The sequence below is a fragment of the Sorex fumeus genome, unplaced genomic scaffold (assembly GCF_029834395.1).
Source record: "Sorex fumeus unplaced genomic scaffold, SorFum_2.1 ptg000013l, whole genome shotgun sequence".
Taxonomy (NCBI): Eukaryota; Metazoa; Chordata; class Mammalia; order Eulipotyphla; family Soricidae; genus Sorex; species Sorex fumeus.
Window position 1 is genome coordinate 29,694,493 of NW_026606070.1, and position 17,931 is coordinate 29,712,423.

The 17,931-nt window shown below is 45.0% G+C and overlaps 1 protein-coding gene across 2 annotated transcripts in view; it reads right to left on the minus strand.

Annotated features, from left to right (window-relative positions):
- The window catches only part of PDGFRA (platelet derived growth factor receptor alpha), a 50,277-nt gene that overhangs the window by 6,223 nt on the left and 26,123 nt on the right, over window positions 1-17,931 (minus strand). For both annotated transcript variants that reach the window (XM_056111332.1, XM_056111333.1), the window contains exons 13-22: window positions 12,742-12,846; window positions 12,225-12,335; window positions 10,849-11,002; window positions 8,894-9,060; window positions 6,897-7,012; window positions 6,403-6,525; window positions 4,560-4,671; window positions 2,678-2,777; window positions 2,437-2,542; window positions 524-783 (exon numbers count right to left, since the gene is read on the minus strand). In XM_056111332.1, coding sequence (XP_055967307.1) covers window positions 524-783; window positions 2,437-2,542; window positions 2,678-2,777; window positions 4,560-4,671; window positions 6,403-6,525; window positions 6,897-7,012; window positions 8,894-9,060; window positions 10,849-11,002; window positions 12,225-12,335; window positions 12,742-12,846 — 1,354 coding nt within the window. The remainder of the gene's footprint in view (window positions 1-523; window positions 784-2,436; window positions 2,543-2,677; window positions 2,778-4,559; window positions 4,672-6,402; window positions 6,526-6,896; window positions 7,013-8,893; window positions 9,061-10,848; window positions 11,003-12,224; window positions 12,336-12,741; window positions 12,847-17,931) is intronic.

Below are 17,931 nucleotides of genomic sequence, written 5' to 3' on the forward strand. Positions count from 1 at the left end.
AGAAAAAAAGACCTCTAGCTTCTGACCACAGAACTGAGTTTCTGCAGGAGACAGTTTCAGGGATTGGTTTGAAAGGGCTTAGTAGGCTGGAGGGAGGAATAAAGGCACAGTGGTGATGGTCATGGTATGATGATTGTACCCCTAAAGCGTTGTTAACACTTACCCTTTTGTAAATCAATGCAATCATTTGGGAGGGGGAGGGTCACACTCAGCGATTCTCAGGGATTACTGAGTTACTCCGCACTCAGGACTCCTGGCGGTCCTTGGGGGACCATATGGGATGCCCGGGATAGAACACAGATCTGCGAGTACAAGGCAAACGCCCTCCCCACTGTACTTTCGCTCTGGCCCCAGAGCAATCATTTTTTAAAAATTAGTGTCTAACTGAATTTTAAAAATGCTTTGAAACTAAGCCCTAGGGGATTCGTGCGACCCAGACCCTCTTGAACAGAAGAGTGCGTCTCACTCTCCCTAGGGCCCCTCCCCGTCAGGTGTGAAGAGCAAAACAGGTGCCCCAGCCTACCTGTGTCTGTTCCTCTTGCCTAGGTCCTCCTCCTCCTCTTCCTCCTCCTCCTCAGGAACAGGGTCGATGTCTGGCAGCGGGATGATGTAGCCACTGTCGGCGCTCAGCCGCTGCTCATCCAGCCCGCCCTCCCAGTCTTTCAGCTTGTCTTCCTCGTTCTTGTAGGGGACGCCGATGTAGGCATGGTCCGAGTCCGCACGCATGCGCGCCACGGCAGGATGGTCGCTCTTGAGGAAGTCGAGATGAATCTTTTCGTAGCTCTACAAACATTTTTATTGCACATGGTTAATCAGGGATCACTGAGCCCACTTCCAAAGAGAAAACATGCATAGAACTGATTGTGTCTAAACTTCCTCCCAGATTCAGACACCTGAGGGTCAGCTAGAGGTCAACTGTCCCCAGAGATGTCAGACACACAGAAAGAGGGCCTGGTGGTGAATGGCCCATTCTGATGGTCTTAAGATACAAAGTGCTCCATCTCTGAGTCAACAGGCGGTGCCCCATAAACAGACATCCCTTTTTTCTGAGACTCCCACGGACCCTCCAGTGGGTTGCCAATAAGAAATGACAAGAACTTCCCTCCCCCACCCCTTACCCTCACCCCACCCACACACCCCAGGAGACACCATTACCTGAAGTTTCCTAATCCTAAACAATGGAAAAACCTAACTCAAAATTAAGTAACATCGGTATTACAGTGGGTAGGGCCAAGCCAGGTTCGATTTCCAGCCCCACTTCTGGCCTTCTGAGCCCCACCAGGAATGATCTCTGAGTGCAGAACCAGGAGCAAGCCCTGAGCACCACTGAGTGTGACCCAGAAACAAAAACAAAAAATGAAATAAGAAGACCTGGGAATCTCTGATCTAAAAAAAAAAAAAAACAAACAAAAAACTATTCTCAGCCAAAGTTCCAGTCCCTTCTCAAAACCCTTTACATCAACAAACCATTGACTTGTGGTTCCTGCCTCTCCTCCACCTCATTGTCTCTCTTAGGGGAGTTATAATGGGCACAAAATAGTAAATAGAAACATTTCATTTCCAGGTTGCTAAGCAGCCTTCTCGGACTGCCGGTCCTTGCGGGGAGGGATGGGAAGACTTAAGTATGAAAAGTCCACAGAGTGAGAAATCTGAATCTAAGAAATTGAGTTTCCTGTACAAGTATGTCTGGGTCTCCTTAGCATCTCAGCAGAAAGTTTGTTTCATTCATTAACATATCCTGCTTGGTTCCGTGAAATTACATTTGTTCCTTTGAACAATGCTTCCTATTCCACAAAAAAAAAAAAAAAAAAAAAAAAAAAACCAGCTGGAACCACAGATAACAGCTGAGGTTGTTCCTTCCAGTCAGCTGGTAAAAGCCAATTTCGCCTGGATTAAAGTGCATTCAAATTAGCTACTTAATGACTGTGGGTGCCCTGAGACTTCTGACTGCACAGTAGTTGTGGATACTCAAACATCTGGCAACTAAAGTGCTTACAGGTGTTGCACACTTAAGATGAAAGGGAGGCTGTGTGGGAAGCAAAGGATGTCCATTCATCGTTGTGTTTAGGGGCCCAGGAAACAGTCCCTAAAGCCCCTGACACAGGATGACCCACATCTTTCCTCCTTTGAAAATATTCCTTTAACAGTGTAGGGACTGCTGCGCTAGTAGGTAGGACCTCATCTTGCACACGAATGACCCAGGTTCAATCCCCAGCATCCCATAAAGTCCCCCGAGAACCACCAGGAATGACTCCTGAGCACAGAGTCAGGAGCAAGCCCTGAGCTTAGCCAGGTGTGGCCCCAAACTCAAAACTTTCAAAAATTAAAAAAAAATGGAATAGATGTATTTCCTGCCCTACCTGGTACTTCTGTCTCCCCCCCCCCCCCCCCGCCCCCATGTCATTCCGTCCCTCCTCTTGAAAGGCCCAGACCCACCTTTTTATAATGCCCAGGCAGCAGATTCTCCACAATCTCACTGAGGTGGTAGAAGGAGGGTCTCTTCTCTGGCTCACTGTTCCAGCACTTCACCATTATCTCATAGCTGGAGAAGCAGAGAACTCAGAGTGGGCACAGGGAGGCATGTTGGGATGTCCCCACTCCCCAGAGCCTCACTGGGGTGGACATGGGCCCAGGGGAGGGGAGGGGAGGGGAGGGGAGGGAAGGGGAGGTGACTCACACTTCACTGGTGGCATGGTCAGGCTTGGCCATCCGGTAGCCACTCTTGATCTTATTGTAGAAAGTAGAATCCACCATCATGCCAGGGTAGGGTGTGCCACCTGCAAAGCCCAAGAAAATCACAGGGTTAACCAATGGGCAGCTTACTTCTAGTCTACCTGCAGCAACAGAGCACCGAGAGAAAACACTTAGGAGTCCATATTTTGAAGTCCTGGTTTTCTCAAGGAAACTAAAGATCATTATAGCCTTGGCCTCAAAAACTTAAACAGAACTTTTGGGTGGGTAAAGTCCAGACAAGCTAGATAGAAATTCTCCAACTTTAGAAAGATCATGGAAATATTTTTTCAAGAGGGCTGGAAAGTTCTAGAAAACAGAGTCTCTGCCTTTAGTGGAGGATAGGACCCATTAGCCACACACTGAGATGATCCACAGTAATTTCCATGGGAAGAAAATTAGAACAGAAAATGAAAGAGAAAGAGAACAGAAGATTAGAGAATAGAACAGTGCTAAAGTGTTTGCCTTGCATCTACAAGTCCCAGGAAGACCCCTGACATTCTTATCACCACCAGGAGTGATTCTCTCTCTCTTTCTCTCTCTCTCTCTCTGTCTCTCTCCTCATAGAAAATACATAACCCTGAACTTTCTTGGAAACCTGGCATTCTTGTCACCGCCAAGAGTGATTCTCTCTCTCTCTCTCTCTCTCTCTCTCTCTCTCTCTCTCTCTCTGTTTTTGAGAGAGAGAGAGAGAGAGAGAAAATACAGAACCCTGAACTTTCTTGCACACATTGGGATAAAGAAGTTAGATAAACCTATAACCTATACTACTATAAGTACGTAGCCCAAAGTATTATAATTAATTTAAAAATAAATTTTCTAAAGAGGCAGGGTAGAAATGAGGTGGGACCTGGAGACACTGATGGAGGGATGCCAACATTGATCAACATTGATGGGAAGGGTGGGGGTTGGAGTGCTATATGCCTGAACTGTACTGTAAAACACAATACCTAAATGACAAATAGGAGATGGAGACAAAAAAAAAAACACATTTTCTGAGAAAAAGAAGGATAAGTTCATGAAACATTTTATGTCTTGACAAGCCAAAGTAACAACAAACTTAGTTTCCTTTCCAAGGACTTCCCCAACATCTCTGGAACTCCTCCTTCCTCTAGGCTTCTGTTAGGTTTTTTATTTTGTTTTTGTTTTATGGAAAGTATTGGTGGAACCTCACTTGGTGGGACTCGGGGTTTACTCCTGATTCTGTGCTCAGGGATCAGTCCTGGTGGGGGCTCAGGAAAGCATATGAAGTGCCAATGGTTGAGCCCAGTTTGTGACTTGTAAGGCAAATGTCCTACCCTCTTTACCATCTGTCCAGCCCCATTGACTCCTGTTATTCTTAAACCCCTGCCAAAGATCTTTTCACTGAGAGTGGAAGTCTTCTCCCACATAAACTGACTGGAAGACCAAGTCATGCCTCCTGCCTCTCTTAGGCTCCTCAGAGACCTGTGTGTCTCAGGACCTGTGACCAACCAAATAACCTGGAGGTTTTCTCTAAAATGGTGACCAGAAGGCAGGGTAGTCACACCCTTCACACACACACACACACACACACACACACACACACACACACACACCTGCCTTTCACCTAAGCACCACTCACCCTAAGGTGAGTGAGGTGGAAAAATGCGTATTTGGTGAACCCAGCCCAGACACTCCCTTCCTTAGCCCGCACACATACACACAGTTCACAGTGAGTGCAGATGTGTGCTGTGGATCCTGTATGCTGGGTCACACCAGGTCTCTTAACAGGATACATGGGGAGATGGAAAAAACAGCCCCTCGCCCTTCCCGCCCTCAGCAAGTGTGGATGTGGGGCAGAGCCATACCGAGAGAAAAGATCTCCCACAGCAGAATGCCGTAAGACCAGACATCGCTCAGCGTGGTGTAGAGGTTGTCAAAGATGCTCTCTGGAGCCATCCACTTCACAGGGAGAAAGGTCTGCGGGAGAGAGGAGGTAGGCAATGAAACTCAGCACACACACCGGGGGTCCAGAGAGGCACAAACAGAACGGGATATTCTGCACCTGGTAAGAACTTGCACTACTGCCCTAGCCCCGCCTAAGACCACACAGCTCTAGTTCTGATGTGCTTTTTTTTCCCCTGCTGCAATCCTTGCAGCTTGCAGAAGAGCACCCGGCGCCTAGGAGGTGCTTGATGTATATCAGATGAACAGGGAACAGTCTGTGTTGGTCTCGTGTCCTCTCATTGAGTTATACTCCCAAAATATTTACTTCTGAACTTTGACCCTAAAGTGTAAGCCCTGACTGGACCTTTCCTCTATTTCCAGGTGTTCCTGGAAACAAAAATGAAGAACAGATGGAGTCATCTGTGAACCAGGAATGTTTTTGAATTATCAGCAAGTGTGGATGTGGGGCAGGGCCATACCCTGCCCCTGCCTTTTCCTACCACTCCAAAGGGTCTGGGTGGCCTCTTTTGTGAAGTTGGTCCAAACCTCACAAAAAAACACTGAGCTGAAGTGAACACATAAACTAACCACACCACCCTCTCTCCTGCCCACTAAGGTTGCTGGGCTAAACCAGATTCATAACCTGTATGCATGAGAGAAACTGGATGCACCAAATCCACTGATGCAACCAGGGTTTCACAAAGTCTGGACAAGGGTCAGAGTTCTTTAAGTGGGTGCAATCACCCAGGAGAGTTCTCCCCCAATCAGTGTGGTGGGGTGATTTGCAATCATACCTACAAGGGGCAGAAGTACCTCAAACTACTTTATCTGCTTAGAGGTAGAAAGTGTGGAGAAAAAGGTTTAAGTATAAGACTGAATAACTTTTTTTTTCTTTTTGGGTCACACCCAGTGATGCTCAGGGGTTCCTCCTGGCTCTGCACTCAGGAATTAGTCCTGGTAGTGCTTCAGGGACCATATGGGATGCTGGAGATTGAACCCCGACCGGCGGCGTGCAAGGCAAATGCCCTACCTGCTATACTACCGCTCCGGCCCGATAGAATAACTTTTTAAGGAACTATGCCACTAACATATATTTATTCCAAATGCTTTTGGGTTATTTAGGGGAGTTTGGGGGTCATACTCAGGGGTACTCAGGGGCTAGTTCCAGCTCAATATTCAAGGGTAGCTCCTGGTGATACTGGGTGGGAGGTAACCACATAGGGTCAAGGACTGAACCCACACTTCCTCCATGCAAAACATGCGTTCCAGCCCTTTAAGCCATCTCCCAAGCCCTCACTAAAATAGTTTTAACATTTTAGGTTAGAGATGGCTTCTGAAAATTTGATAAAAAAAAGAAAGACTTTTCTTGGAAAGGCATGAATGTGCACACAACTTACATAATAATGTGTAATTAATTAAAAAAAAACATGTTGAACACCTTTTAGGTGTTCTATACACAGGACATTATCCTAAGCATTTTATATGTATTCACTGATTTAATCCTCCCTGTTACCCCAGGAGTTAGGCATTATGATCACTTCCTGTTAAAGACAAGGGAACAGAAGTACATGGTCAAGTAAGTGACCCCAATGCCCATGCTAGTAAGCACCTAGACTCACACACAAGTAGAGAGGACGCAGAACCTGTGTCTCTCACACTGAGCCCCGTGGGCCCATTTATGAATCTCATGGATTCCAGTTAGAAGCAACCCCTGATTTAAGAGGTTCAAGTGAGGAAGGGAAAGTGTGCCAAATGAGCACATACACTGCCTTTTGACACGTAGTTTGAATCATGCATGATGTCTCTGGCCAGGCCAAAGTCACAGATCTTTACAATTTTCCCTTGAGCAAGGAGAACGTTGCGAGCAGCCAAGTCCCGGTGGACACACTAAGGGAAAAAAGGGAAGAAACAAAGTCATCAGAATCCGTGTGTGTGTGTGTGTGTGTGTGTGTGTGTGTGTGCGTGCTGCTGACATCATCACCTCAGTGGCACGACTAGCCATGTCATGGAGGCATATCTCAACACACTGTCCTGACCTTAAGAGCTCACCTCCACTGCACTCAAAGACCACCAAGAGAGAGAAAGTGCTGAAAGAGAGGAATCAGCTGCTAATGGCAGACTCCCTCCTATACTCTGGGGAAAAGGAATTGAGCAGGAGCTATTGCCACAGGCCCCTCCAAGATCTCGCTTCCACCTCCCCTCACTCTGAGACCCATAGCCTGGACCTAACTAAGTCTCTGCTCCCCAAGAACACTTACGTTTTTTGAGGCCAAAAATTCCATTCCTCGGGCAACTTGATAGGTAAAGCTCAACAAATCCAACAGAGTGAGGCCTTCTGAATTATCATCCGAAAGGAGGTTTTTGACTTCTGAGTCTGCAGGAAAAGAAGGATCATGCATCAGTGCTGTGAGACCGCCCGAAACAGCCCCCACTGGGGTGCCACTCCCTGTTAGGCTGGGGAGGTTCATCCAGAAACATCATCTACAATCACTTTCTTAGAGCATTTCCAGACCTCACAGGTGGGTTTCTCAACTATGCAAAGTTCTTTCTTAAAAAAGAAATGTATCTGCATAAACATGTTTAAATATAAATATAGAGATTCATACACACATACATACACATTTTTCCCATGATAAATATGCATGAAGATACTTTGAATAGATTATTTCAGGGGATGTTGTTTTTTTCTTTTTAAAACTACCATCATGGCACTGGGATTCTTTTATGAATACAAGCAACCATCAGTCAGACTAGAGAAAGGTGGCAACCTTGAAGATGGGGCATTTAGTCCTCGATGTCTAGAATAGGCCTGCTTTGCTCGGACCTCTTTGGGAAGATCTTTGGTTTTCGAGGAAGGAGTCAACCCAGGCCAACAGTTCTCTGTTCTTTTTCGAAAATGATCAAGCAAGGGAAGAGTAGCTGTAGCCATTCATATTTTTCCAGCCGGCAAGGAGAAGGCCAAGAGTGGTTTCCCTGCCAACAGGGCCTGGGCTGAGCATGAATCAGGTTCTCAGACATGTGGAGCCAGGTCCAGCCTGAGGAGCCAGGTCCAGCCTGGGAAGCAATGTAAACTATTTTTAACAATCCAAGACAGGAGAGGAAGTACTGATCCTGGCAACTCTCACTGGTGAGTCTTTGAGAACAAGCTTGGAAGTTTACCCATTTGGCAATGAGAAGTAAAGGGAACTTGGAATTACAGGCAGTGGAAAATATTATTGTGTACTAAAAACTCTGCAAAACAAGCCTTTTTTCCCCTCTCTCCTTTTAACGGATCTTACCTTTCTCTGACAAACTCTCAAAGCATTCAGAACCCAGAACTAAATTTAAAATGCAGCCCACTCGCACTTTTACACTGAAGGGCCCAGACCCCAAAATACAAGATCACAGGACTAGTTAGTATACAGCAGACCTAGTATGAGCAGCCCCCCTTCTGTGCACCCCCAGCCCCCACATGCCTGTGATTAAAGCAGAGCCCTGGAGACACCACCCCGAAGCAGATGTGGGGTGGTCCATGTGGTGCAGTGATCAGCCCGGCTCCCTGGCTCCATCAATCAACTCAGCCCTGACATGTGCTCATCTGCTTTGAAAACGGGCAGTTCCTCCTTAAAACAACATGAAATGAAACACCCAACACCCTGGTCTGAGAAGGTCTCCTCTCCACTCTCAACTTTTAATGCTCTCAGGTAAGGACCTGGAAAGAAAACAGCATCCTCACCAGATATTCTTTAAAAATAAAAGAGGGTTGGACTGGAGCGATAGCACAGAAGGTAGGGCATTTTCCTTGCACGAGGCCAACCCGGGTTCGATTCCTAGCATCCCATTTGGTCCCCCAAGCACTGCCAAGAGTAATTCCTGAGTGCAAAGTCAGGAGTAACCCCTGTGCATTGCTGGCTGTGACCCAAAACCAAAACCAAAAAAATAAAGTAAAAAATAAAAACAAAAGGGGATGTTAACACCAACAAAAGGAGACTTTTGTATCCGACGAAGAAGCACTTTGAAGTGATTCCATTTAGAGCCTGAAAAATGCATTACATGAAGCTGATTCTTTGTCTGTCTTCTCAATTCACAGGTCATGACCCTGTGAAAACAGGTCATGAACCTAATAGCATTTTGGCCTTTAAGGCACAGCACGACCTCACAGGTCTATTGAACCAGGCTAGCCCATCTCCTTCTGGGCATTTTGAGTTTCATGTGAAACCACGGGGAGATCCCAACCCCAGAGAGAGAAAGAGAGAGTGACCACAGGCGCTTTTACCTAACATAGACTTCTTCTTGTAGGAGGCCGGGCGGTCATACAGGGATCTCTGAATGTCCGAGTACTTAGACACCTCCTTCCTCTCCAGCATGGGCACATACTGCGTGGTGTCTGCCTGCTTCATGTCCATGTAGTCACCGTTGTTTTCAAAAGATAAAATGACGTAACTGTCAAAACAGAAAAGGTGACCTTACCCGGTGTGTCCCTCTGGATGGGTCACTCAGCAGGTGATCAGGGAACTCCAGGGGGCATGGGGGTGTGGGCAAGAGGGTGGGAGGGTGAGTAAACTGTGGAACCAATTCACACCGGTCTCATGGGTGGTCTGGTTAGGAAGAGGTGATGAGTAACCTCAGTAACCACATCAGTAACCACACCAACACACAGAGCTTCTTAACTCCTGAGAATGAGGAGTGGGTGGATAGCCTATGGGCTCAAGGACTCACTCTGGACCCCCTAGACCCAAGGACATCTTTCTCTGAAGATTCAGAATGAGGGCTATTGACAAGTGCAGAAAACACAATAGAGGAGGAGCCAGAAAAATAGTACAGCAGGCAGGGCACTTGCCTTGCATGCGGCTGACCCAGGTTCGATCCCCAGCATCCCATATGGTCCCCTAATCCCACCAATGAGTGATCCATGGGTATAGGGTCAGGGGTAACTCCTGAGCATCACTAGGTGTGCCTCCTACCCCCCAAAAAGAAAACATCTAAGACACATCCAAAATACTGGGGATCTGAAAGTCCTCACAAACTTATAACACAGTGTAAGATGATTGCTTTTAAAGTTGGTATTAGCCATCACCTTAGATCTACTTTCTTTCTTCCTATGCTTATCAGACCAGACCGTGAACCAGGACCATGGGACCCTGTGACTGGGGCGAACAATTCTTGCTACTCAAAAATGGCCAAATGTCCGCTGGCCATTGAAAATATGAAGCCAATTAACGTGACTTTAGCTGACTGGACAGAATGTCACACCTCCAGAGGTCTCTGTAGCCACCTGGAGGTTTCTGCAATGGGACTCACTATTACTGGCTTGATTTCAGCTCGGGCTCTGTAAGGAACAGTATCTCGAGCTTGGTGAGCCTCATTTACTCAGCAGAGATTAGCACCAAGTTGCATCTATGGGGGAAAGGGCAGGGCACACCCAGCGGTGCTCAGGGGCTCTATTCCTGGCTCTGTGGTCAGGAGTGACCCCGGCAGTGCTTAGGAGACCGTATGGGGTGCTAGGGAAGTGCTTTAACCTCCTTACTATCTCTGTAACCTCTACATTGCATTTTATAGGTGCTAAGGAAACCAGACATAAATAGCAGAACGTTTTCAACTCACTCTCACAGAAACCTACTGGCAAGGTCTCCCCACATATTACCCCAGTTAAAAACAACAACAGGGGCTGAAGAGATAGCACAGCAGGTAGGGCGTTTGCCTTGCACTCGGCAAACCTGGGTTCGATTCCCAGCATCCCATATGGTCCCCTGAGAACCACCAGGAGTAACTCCTGAGTGCAGAGCCAGGACTAACCCCTGTGCATCGCCAGGTGTGACCCAAAAGGCAAATAAAATTAAATAAATAAATAAATAAAAATTAAAATAAAAAAAACCCAACAACAACATATAGGGAACTGGAGGACCAGAGAGACAATATCATGGGTAGGAAACTTGCCTTGCACACACCCAACCCTGGTTCAATCCCCAGCAACCCATGTAGACCCAAGTTCTGCCAGGACTGACCCCTAAGCACAGAGTCAGGACATTGCCTCCCAAACAAAAGAAACCCTTACAAACATCACATATCTGCTGGCACCTCATCACGAGCTAGTGGAGCCGGGTAGTTGGATTCTTATGTCATTATTACCTTCTAGCACTAAAAGCGGCGAGCCCTATCAGGACCGAGGTTCTCTTCCCCTGTGAGATCCCCAAGACAAAGATTCATAGCAATGCCTCTCTTTACACCCACCTTCGTGTGCTTTCATCAGCAGGGTTTAATCCAAAGATGTCCAGCTCTTTCTTTGGCTTCTCTGGGTGGCGGCTGAGGAAGCTGTCCCTATTCTTATGCAAATAGTTGACCAGATCCCCATAGAAGCAGTACTCAGTAATGATGTAAATGGGGCCTGTGGGAAGCAAAACTAGTTAGGAGGGCCAACCTTCCACTTTTGAGCAATTGCTCCAAGGATCCAAAAACACTACTTCAAAAAGACATCTGTGCTCCTATGTTTATTCATTGCAGCCTAACTCACAGGCAAATCTGGAAACAACCTGAGTGCCCAAGAACAGAGAAGTGGATAAAGAAATTGTGGTTAACACACAATAAAATACTACTTAACTATAAGAAAAGATAAAATCATGGAGTTTTACCACTGCATGGATGGAACTTGGGGTATCACGCGGAGCCAGAGGGAGTGGGTCAGTTACAGAATAATCTCTTTCATATGTGGCAGTAGAAACTATGAACTCAGCAGTAGTTCTATAGAACTGAGCTTTCCCAGGGGGAGGGAAAGGAAAGGAATATACAGAGGAGACACTGATCAAAGTAGGGGGAAAGTGGACACTCTCATGAACGATATTGGAAAAATGTATCCAGGAAATGTTATTATGAACAATACTGTAAATCACTGTCTATATCATTTTTAAAGTTGTTTTAAGACAGGAAATGCCAGAAAAATGGAGCTGTAGAGACCGTGTAGTGAGTATGGTGCTTGCTTTCAAGCAGTCAACCAGGTTCAACCCCAGCACCCTGAGACCACTGGGAGTGATCCCCAAGCACAGAGCGAGCCAGGAGTAAGCCCTGAGCAGAGCCATTTTTGTTTCTTGTTGTTATTGCTGTTTGGGAGTGTGGCCCCCCAAAAACAAAAATAAAAGCCAGAAAAGGTATGAATCTCTAAGTTTGTACTGGCTGGAGGTGGTGTTCAAAAAACAGTGAGCTTCTGTCAATTCAATCACATCAACTCCATCAAGGAACTCACATTTGCTTCCACATTTGGAGTGCAGAAATGATGCTAAAAGGCTGCATGGGGCCAGGAAATAGTACAGTGTTTAGGGCACATGCTTGCTTTGACTCCCTGTGCCAGATCATTCCGGTGTACCACCAGGCTGGCCCGGGGACCTCCCAAGCACCTCAGGGCCCAAGGAGCACCACATCCTTAGGCCCTTGCATTGAACCACTGGTCTGGTTGACTAGAATTACTAAGAGGTTGGGCATTATAGGGGAACAGGCGGCTGGGTCTCCTAAGCATTGCAGGAGCCCCACCCCTCCAAAAAAATTTCAGAGAACCCTACAGTCCTCACCCCATAGATATTCCATGTAAGCCTTCCTTCCCAGGCGAATACACCTACCTGACTTGGTACAGGCTCCCAGCAAGTTGACAATATTTAAGTGTGGTCCCAAGTGAGTCATTATTTTCAATTCTGACATGAGAGCTTGCTTTTCACTGGATCTGGCTGTGGCTGTTGAAATAAGTTCCATATCAGTTCAACTGGGAGATACCTACTTCCAAGAGAAAGCCAAGAATGTGCCTAACTCCGTAACTGGATATCATGCTATTTACAAAGAGTCTAAAATAAAAACAGTCTAATCTGTTTTTATTTTACACCAATCTACACCATCTACGAATACAGAATCCTTGACTTTAAGGCAATAAAAGAGGCCACTAGAGAGAACTCGAGACAAGAACAGCTTAAAAATATATCTAAGAACTAGAAGAGCATCTTATACAACAAAGCCTCAAGTAGAAAGACCCAAGATCTCAAGATCTAGTCCCATAGTTGGCATTTACTGGTTGTGTGATTTTTAAGCAAGTCATAATATCTCCATGTGCAAATAAAAAAAAAATTCCTCAGGAAAGGCACTTACGTTTTAGCATCTTCACTGCTACTTTCATGACAGGCTGGGACCGGCTTAATCCATAGGCAGTTCCTTCAACCACTTTTCCAAAGGCACCAGATCCCAGGATCCGACCTGCAGGCAACCAGAATCAGCCATTAGGGCACACAGAGGCCAGCCTTCCCTCCTCTTTACTTACTAGGGCCAGCACTCAGCTGTGCACAGCTGGGTGGTGTTTCTCCTGTAGGGAATAAGCATAATGATTCCTCTAAGACATGGTGTCAAAACCAGACTTGAGCCCACAGGGAAGGAAATTAGTATAATTGCTTTTGTCAAATAACATTTGCAAAGGAAGGAAAACACAGCCAGGAGAAGGGAGGGAGAAGGCCTCCCGGGACGAGTGCTCCGTCTACCAGCTCATGCGCAGAGTTGGAGGAACCATGGCACTTGCTTTCTTTGACTGGAGCCCAAGCCCTCTGGTTCTCTGCCCTTCTGTTTTCCACTTGCAAACAGGGACATATTTTGCAACAATAAATCCCTTCCCACTGGAAATCCTTCCATATTCAAGAGAACGCTGGTTCCAAGGAGTGAGGAAGTCAACTTAGAGCGGATGGCATGGCAAGCTCTCCGGGCTGCCTGATTCTAAGGAAGAAAGGGAATAGCTAACATGTCCCAGGAGCACAGGACAAAGAAAAGGAAGCCATGAGCTTTGCTCTCCCAGACCTCACGGTTTACCAGGGACACTTCCTTGAATAGTCAATTCCACCAAACAAAGCCAGAAAAAAAAACTTGCTCAAAAGACACAAACAGAAAAGCACTGCTGTTGACAGCCTGCGGGGCCTGGTTGGAAATGATGATTGTAAAGAGATGGCTTCCCTGGCAACATGGGAATATACCAGAGCAGAAAGATACAGCAATGCCTCTGGGCCCATCAGGGCTATTGCTCTTCCCCCCACCACCATGGTTTATTTCTTTTAAATTTCTGAGGTCCTTGTCCCTTCTTTTGTAAAACAGGGGAAGGTATAAAGAAAATTTAGGTCCCAAGTAGAAGCATTTAGGGGGCTAGAGAGAGAGTACAGCAGGTAGGATGCTTGCCTTGAACCCTGTCAACCCAGGTTCAATCTCCAGCACCCCATAAGATCTCCCATGCTCCACCAGGAGTGATCCCTGAGCTCAGAGCTCAGAAGTAACACCCTGAACATTGCAAGGTGGGGGCCCATAAGCCAAAAGAATAAAGAAAAAAGAGAAGCAACGCATAAGGGAAAAAAAGAAGCAGCAGTATCTGAAACTGAGAACAGCTAGGCTGTATTTTTTCGTTTGCTGCTTTCAGTGTAAATAATCTTTAAGACAAGGTCTTCAACCACTTCCAGTTGGCAGGTACAGCAAGTTGAAAACAACTGGTCTACCATCTTGGTTCTAACTACCAACCCATGGACCAGTTGATGTACAGATGCAATAAGGTTGAAGAACGCTGCTCTAGGGGATGTGGATGCGTCAAAGGGCTGGAGCCCATACTCTGCCTGCAGGAGCCTCATGTCCAACCCAGTCTCAATGCATGGTTACACAAAAATCGTTTAAAGCAAACCTAAGCACTGAGCTGGGAGTGGTGGCTGAGCACTGCCCTATGTGACACAAAATCCCAAATAAATTGATAAATAAAATTCCCCTCTAAAGACTTAAATTTGCATTACTTTGAAATGAAATAGGAGAATAATTAAAATCTGCCTTGGGTCTCTTCTGAAGTATACACCATTAGAATATTTATGGTGACACAACTTCTAGCTCTAACTTTCATTTGTCTTTGTCCTGTTTTTGTTCATTCCAAAGAATTTTTTTTTAATTTTTTAGATGAGATCGGACGCATTCAGGTTGATATGGCTTAGTTGTTTTGTTTTGGTTTTTAGTATTTTATTTATTTTTTGAGGGTTATTTATATATTTATTTATTGAATCACAGTGAGATACACAGTTACAAAGTTGTTCAAGACTCAGTTTCAGTCATGTTCCAGCACCCGTCACTTCACCAGTGTACATTTCCCACCACCAATGTCCCCAGTTTCCCTCCCGCTCCTCAACCCCCAGCCTCTATAGCAGGCACTTCAAAAAAATCTTTTTTTAATATTTTGGACTTAAGTTTCTATACACTTGGTTTCAGTCCTAGAAATAAGTATTTGAAAAGGTTGGAATATATTGACTTGATTATGTTTACATTTGCCTTCAAAATGTATTTTTACATTTTGTATTCTAACGAAGTATTTAATGCATCCTCAGAATATACTGGATCAAAATATAGTTTGTGTTTGTCTTCATTCCTTCCTCATCTGTTCCTTTTTAGTCACAGAAATTCATCTCATTTCCAATTTGTGTCATTTCCAAAGCAATGCCATTTTGATGGGTATCTTTGGCAGAGTTCTTCATATTCTCTTCTCCCTTTGTAAAATTTCTGTAACCATAATTTGTGATGGAACAAGATATTGAAATAAAATCATTGCAGTGATCCAATTAACTTATTTTTGTGAGGCCCAAAAGCAGACTCCTCAGCAGCCATGACAAGCCACAGCCAACATTAAGTCTCAACTAGGCCTCAGTTTCTGTTTCCCTGGAGCAGGACTTGCAGTTTCTGGTAAACTCCTAGTTGAGGAATTTGCCAAGATAAGAAATTGGGCATTGGGTCTGGCTGGTCATGAAGGGTCACTGTACCCTCCTTAGAAACTGTTGCTAACCATTGCCTACTTGCTGACCACCATTGTAATAGGGCCAATGCTAAAAATAGACCAGTATATAAATTGCTTCTTAACTCTGAACCCTATATAAACTGCTGGTGATTTGGAGTCGGGGTCCCTGTCAAGACTCCACTGTGTTGGATGAGACTTGGACCCTAACTCGAACTCGCGCTGGCTCGGGGTATTAATAAAGTTCCTTTGCTTTTGCATTATCGTGTGTGGACTTGGTCTCTCCGCAATTGGGGATCTGAAACTTGGGCACAACATCTGGTGCATGGGCCTGGAAGCCTAGTGGTTGAGATCCCTCCACATACAATATAGGAACTTTATTCAGGTTTTGCTGGTCTAGAAAAACCGGACCAAGCAGGATCTTTCTTCTGTAGAAGGACCGGACCGGGGTTTGCCAAGTTTAGAAAAACCAGACTGTGCCGGCTCTTTCTTGCGTAGAAAACTGGCCTGGCAGGACGCTTGTCAGGGGGACTAGCAGAAGGGGCCGATCTGGGAAGAACTAGGCGAATGAGCCGGAGGGTCGCTGGTTGATAGTGTGGGAGACGTCCCCACTACTTCTGGGACACCCTGAGAATGGTGGATGCCGTTCGGTATGGAAACTTTCAGGGTGTCAGAATCTGGTTGGGCGTGATTGTTGCAACATCTTTTACAGTCGTTGTATGTCTGTTGTCATATTCTTGTTCTGTCATTTGTCCTGTTTCTAGTGAGTCTGTATGTCTTTTGCCCCCTAATTCACCATCTAGTCATGGGTCTGAATCAGTGGACCGCACTTTCCCTTGTAATTGATCATTTCTGTGATTTCAGGTCCACGGGCTGCAACCTCTCAGTAGAGGTGAAGAGAGGTAAACTGATAACTCTTTGTTCTGCAGAATGGCCAGCCTTCAACATTAGCTGGCTAGCAGAAGGTACTTTTGATCTGGGGACCATTCTGAAAAGTTAAAGTTTTCTTTCCAGAACCAGGAGGACACCCGGACCAGACCCCTTACATCCTGGTCTGGCAGGAACTGGTTGAGGTTTTTAACCTGCCTGGTTAAAAACAAGAGTGTTTTGAAACAGTGCAAAGATAAAATTAGGATACATTAAAACAAGTTTTTTAGTGCTTTCATAAACATTAATAGTCCAACTGTTTTCTAATACTGCTACTTAAAAGTTTGGTGAATACCAATGTCCTCTTTTTGTGTCTGAAAGCATGTTTGAATTGTGAAAATGTTCAAGTATTTGGAGTAAAAATCTTATGATTTGAGATAATTAAGAACTTTTAAAATTAAGCCAAAGAGGGGCTGGAGCAATAACACAGCAGGTAGGGCATTTGCTTTGCACGTGGCTGACCCAGGTTCAATTCCCAGCATCCCATATGGTTCCCTGAGTACCGCCAGGGGTAATTACTGAGTGCAGAGTCAGGAGTAACCTCTGTGCATAGCTGGATGTGACCCAAAAAGGGGAAAAAAATATTAAGCCAAAGAAGGTTTTCCTATGTTCATAAAAATTGATGGTTTGAGGGTTTTCTTATGCTGGTATGCTGATATATATTTGTATTTGCACTGGATTATTAGAATGAGTTGAAACTAGTGTAGAACATGAAAACAAGTTTAAAGAGTAATGGGTTACTAATGGGTGAGTTTCTAAAGTTATAGATCAGTGTTTTATTTAATTTCTGAGACTGTCGGTAACCTAAATTTCAGGAGCTACCAAAACCACAGAATTGTGTCTTGATAAAAGTTAAAGATATCGGGCTTTCTTACTGAGGCTTTGAACCAGCTTTCTTTATACTGAAAAAAAGGGGTGAGGGGGAAAGGAAAAAGGTTCACTTTTAAAAATTCAAGCAGCTACAGACAGCCCATTTGGCTTTAGTGGTTTCTGAAAATGGGAAAGTGCATGAATGAGGCACAAAGCCCTGAGTCACCCTCGCAACTGGGGGTGACGCGCAATGAGATATAACTATCCCATTTTCTGTGAGTGTTCTAACTCTTTTATATCTGTTTCCCTAGAAATTGGAATTCTAAGGATAAAGTTTCTAATGTAAGGTAAAATTTTGCCGAGCAGATATATGTTATAAGATCTTTAATTGTGAGCATTGTAAGCCTTTTGAATATCTGTAGGACTGATGTAATGCTTCTGAAAGAGGACTGCAGAGGTAAATGAGATCATGATTAGCAATTTCTTTCCGAATTTCTTGGCAAATCAAGCTATGTTAAGTTCAGTAAAAAAAGGAGGTTAAAACCTGTGAGATATGACTATAAGAAGGGAATGTAAGTGTGCATTTTAAGTAAAAAGGATGATGGGTGGAGATATCATTCGTGGAAAAAGGGAAAGGAATCCTGTTAAAGCGAAAATGGTTTTGAGGAACAGGACAGAATGAACACAAAGGAATGTGTAGAAGGCTTGAGTATGTGAAGAAATGTGTGTGTACGTTTGAGGTTGTGTTTTAAGAAAGAAAACTGTGATCAATCTATATTGTTACAAAGAAACTCTTCAAATTATCTGCAGAT